Raw genomic sequence first — 1703 nt, 5'->3', positions numbered from 1 at the left:
TAAGAAAGAGACTTCAGTATGTTCATGCCAGCCATGATGGGAAAGTGATATGTCTGTCCCAGTACAATCTGGAGTGCAAATGGATGAAAATGAATGGAAGGGTGAATGGACACGGGTGGGTGGATGGATAGATGGACAGATGGGTGAGTGGGTGGGTGGATGGATAGATGAATGGACAGACGAATTAACAGATGAACAGAATGATGGATAAATGGATGGATGGATGGATAAATGGACAGACGAACAGTCGAGCAGTTAAATGGATGTATGTATGGATGGATGTGTTGATGAATAGATTTATTGATGAATAAATGGACGGATGAATGGACGAATAGACAAATAAATGAGTGGTTTCATGCGTGGGTGGATAGATGGATGGATGGACACATGGATGGATGGGTGTATCGATTCATGAGTGGATGAGGGAATAGGAAAGAAGATGAAAGAATAGGTGGACACTATGTTGATAGAAAAGTAAAGATTAATTAGGTCATAGGTCATTTAAATCATCATTACTTTCTCCATCATAAGGTAGTAATGTTGGCATTTCTTCTGATGTTCCTCCTTCATCCCGTTCTAGATCTACAAGTTCACAGGACACTGAAGAGAGAAACAAAATATTGACAGACAATGAGAGTGACCTGGATCTACCTGGAGGGGGGTCATGTCCACAGTGCATCAGAGCTCTGCTGCTCAGAACTCCTTCTTCAGAATAAAAGCATTTTTGTACCAAAAAAGCTTTGCTCTGCACCACGGAGCACTCTTAGACCCTTTCATCTTTCTTCTCCTCTCTCCTTCCCCCTTTACTTCTGCTAACCCTGATTCTACACATTGCTGACTCTGTACCCTAAAGCTATTCATGCATCTCTTTGACTACGTTTTTCTGTTCCTGACCACTACCATCTCTGCATTTCTGTTTTTTCTTCCCTGGTGTTGTTCTTTACCTCTTGACTCCATTACCTCCCTTTTTATTCATTGAACTCACTTTCTCTTTGTCTTTCCTATACCTAGTATTTCATTCTTCCCGTGCAAACCAGGGGAGTAAGATTAAAATTATCTCTCTCTTCCTAAACTCCAAGCTGGTAGTGTTTAGATTCCATATACATTTAGATAAAATGAAGCCCACTTAGGCAACTCCATTTGGTGCCCCAACCTACAATTTTATTTTTTTCTGTCCTTAAATTCTACATCAGGGGACCGTCCACTAAGGCACTTAGCCCTCCTTTCCCCCTTGCCTTTCACATACGTGGGGAAGAGAGGCATGATGAATATTTGTATTGAAAAAAAGAAAGGGACATATCTCTTTTCCACAGCCAGACAAATAGATTTAATGAGCTGATTAGTCATTTAAGCCACAACAACCATCCCCACCATCCGCCAGCAGGTCAGGGAGATCTTCGCAATTGCCTCCATTGGTCCTGTGGAGTTTCTTGCTTACAGAGAAACTCGAAAACAACCAACCAGACATGGTGACCACAAAACAGACCTTTGTGAGATCATGCTGATTTCTGGTGTTCAGCACTCAGGTGAGCTTTCTTGAAAAAAGGTACAGTGCTCCAAGGACCTCACCTATGATCTCACACACCCTTGCTCTACCTCTATTCCTTTGCATTTCCACTCAGACTCAGTCACCTCCTTTCTCCTGCACATTTTTCTGTCACCACACACTGTTGCTTCTATGCCATGAAGGATCGATTGGTCAT

General features: G+C 42.2%; 1 protein-coding gene across 1 annotated transcript in view; it reads right to left on the bottom strand.

The window, feature by feature from the left end:
- The window catches only part of LOC105309986 (nuclear body protein SP140-like), a 26849-nt gene extending 25381 nt beyond the window's left edge, over nt 1-1468 (bottom strand). The window contains exons 1-2 of the mRNA XM_023526512.1: nt 1372-1468; nt 517-600 (exon numbers count right to left, since the gene is read on the bottom strand). Of these exons, the coding sequence (XP_023382280.1) occupies nt 517-600; nt 1372-1468 (181 nt within the window). The remainder of the gene's footprint in view (nt 1-516; nt 601-1371) is intronic.
- Between the last annotated feature and the right edge of the window lie 235 nt (nt 1469-1703).

Source organism: Pteropus vampyrus, unplaced genomic scaffold (assembly GCF_000151845.1).
Source record: "Pteropus vampyrus isolate Shadow unplaced genomic scaffold, Pvam_2.0 Scaffold976, whole genome shotgun sequence".
NCBI lineage: Eukaryota > Metazoa > Chordata > Mammalia > Chiroptera > Pteropodidae > Pteropus > Pteropus vampyrus.
The sequence above is the reverse complement of the archived record's forward strand: the minus strand, read 5'-3'. Positions and strand labels throughout refer to the sequence as shown.